The 1482-nt window shown below is 54.3% G+C and overlaps 1 protein-coding gene across 1 annotated transcript; it reads right to left on the bottom strand.

The window, feature by feature from the left end:
- On the bottom strand, positions 1-1022 carry LOC142076400 (olfactory receptor 14J1-like). Its single transcript, XM_075138699.1, has one exon. The coding sequence runs from the start codon at positions 1020-1022 to the stop codon at positions 87-89; it is 936 nt and encodes a 311-aa protein (XP_074994800.1). The 3' UTR covers positions 1-86.
- Between the last annotated feature and the right edge of the window lie 460 nt (positions 1023-1482).

Genomic DNA, 1482 nt, shown 5'->3' on the forward strand with positions numbered 1-1482 from the left:
AAGGAAAAATAAAGACACATATGACCAAAAGCTAGTCCTGGGATTTCCTGAGCTACCCTGGGAGTCCAATGAGGATGGTGGGCACCTTATTGTTGCTGGAATAGTGTGTGTTCAAATAGTTTCCTCAGGGCACCCTTGAGCTCTTGGTTCCTCATGCTGTAGATGAGGGGGTTCACTTCTGGAGGCACCACTGAGTACAGCACAGCCACCACCAGGTCCAGGGATGGGGAGGAGATGGAGGGGGGCTTCAAGTTGGCAAACACAGCAGTGCTGACAAACAGGGAGACCACGGCCAGGTGAGGGAGGCACGTGGAAAAGGTTTTGTGCCGTCCCTGTTCGCGGGGAATCCTCAGCACAGCCCTGAAGATCTGCACATAGGACAGCACGATGAAAACAAAACACACAAAAGCAAAAGAGGCACTGAACACAAGAAGCCCAACTTCCCTGAGGTAGGAGTGTGAGCAGGAGAGCTTGAGGATCTGGGGGATTTCACAGAAGAACTGGTCCACAGCATTACCCTTGCAGAGTGGCAGTGAAAATGTATTGGCAGTGTGCAGCAGACCCGTGAGAAACCCACTGCCCCAGGCAGCTGCTGCCATGTGGACACAAGCTCTGTTGTCCATCAGGGTCCCGTAGTGCAGGGGTTGGCAGATGGCAACATAGCGGTCATAGGCCATGATGGTGAGAATGTAATACTCTGCTGTGATCAAGAACAGAAAGAGAAACACCTGTGCAACACACCCCGCGTAGGAGATAGCCCTGGTGTCCCAGAGGGAATTGGCCATGGATTTGGGAACAGTGGTGGAGATGGAGCCCAGGTCGAGGAGGGAGAGGTTGACGAGGAAGAAGTACATGGGGGTGTGGAGGCGGTGGTCGCAGGCTATGGTGGTGATGATGAGGCCGTTGCCCAGCAGGGCAGCCAGGTAGATGGCCAGGAAGAGCCAGAAGTGCAAGAGCTGCAGCTCCCGCGTGTCTGTGAAGGCCAGGAGGAGGAACTGGGTGATGGAGCTGGTGTTGGACATCTGCTGCCTCTGGGCATGGGGGACTGTCCAAGAGGGAAAAGACAGTGACAAGTTAGGAGAGACTTCTCTGAGCAAAATCAAAGACATTTCTCATAGGACCCCCCCAAAGAGTCTCTCTCCATTCAGGAAGACCTTTGGCAGGTCCCTTGCACGAGCTCTGGTTGGTGCTGGCTGAGGGTGACCCAGGGAGCCGCAGGCTCTGCTCTGGGCTCTGGAGGAGTCAGTCCTGCCCCACAGCAATAGGGAAACAGGAACACGGGGTGATCTCAGATTAAATCCACTCGTGATATCAAAGAGCTTCTCAGCATTGTCGCTGCCAATTCACCTGCCTGCAGAGCAGAGCTGTGGGGGTTTTGGTTTGTGCCTTCTGGTCTGGTTGCCCCACCACAGCTGAGCAGTGTTTCTAATGCAGAAATCCCAGGCATTTCTGCTGCACTGCAAGTGAAATCATGTGGGTCCT

This window comes from Calonectris borealis, unplaced genomic scaffold (genome assembly GCF_964195595.1).
Source record: "Calonectris borealis unplaced genomic scaffold, bCalBor7.hap1.2 HAP1_SCAFFOLD_49, whole genome shotgun sequence".
NCBI classification, from domain to species: Eukaryota; Metazoa; Chordata; class Aves; order Procellariiformes; family Procellariidae; genus Calonectris; species Calonectris borealis.

Excerpts from the sequence above, each read along its gene's own strand:
- LOC142076400 (XM_075138699.1), bottom strand. The coding sequence starts at position 1,022 with ATGTCCAACACCAGCTCCATCACCCAGTTCCTCCTCCTGGCCTTCACA.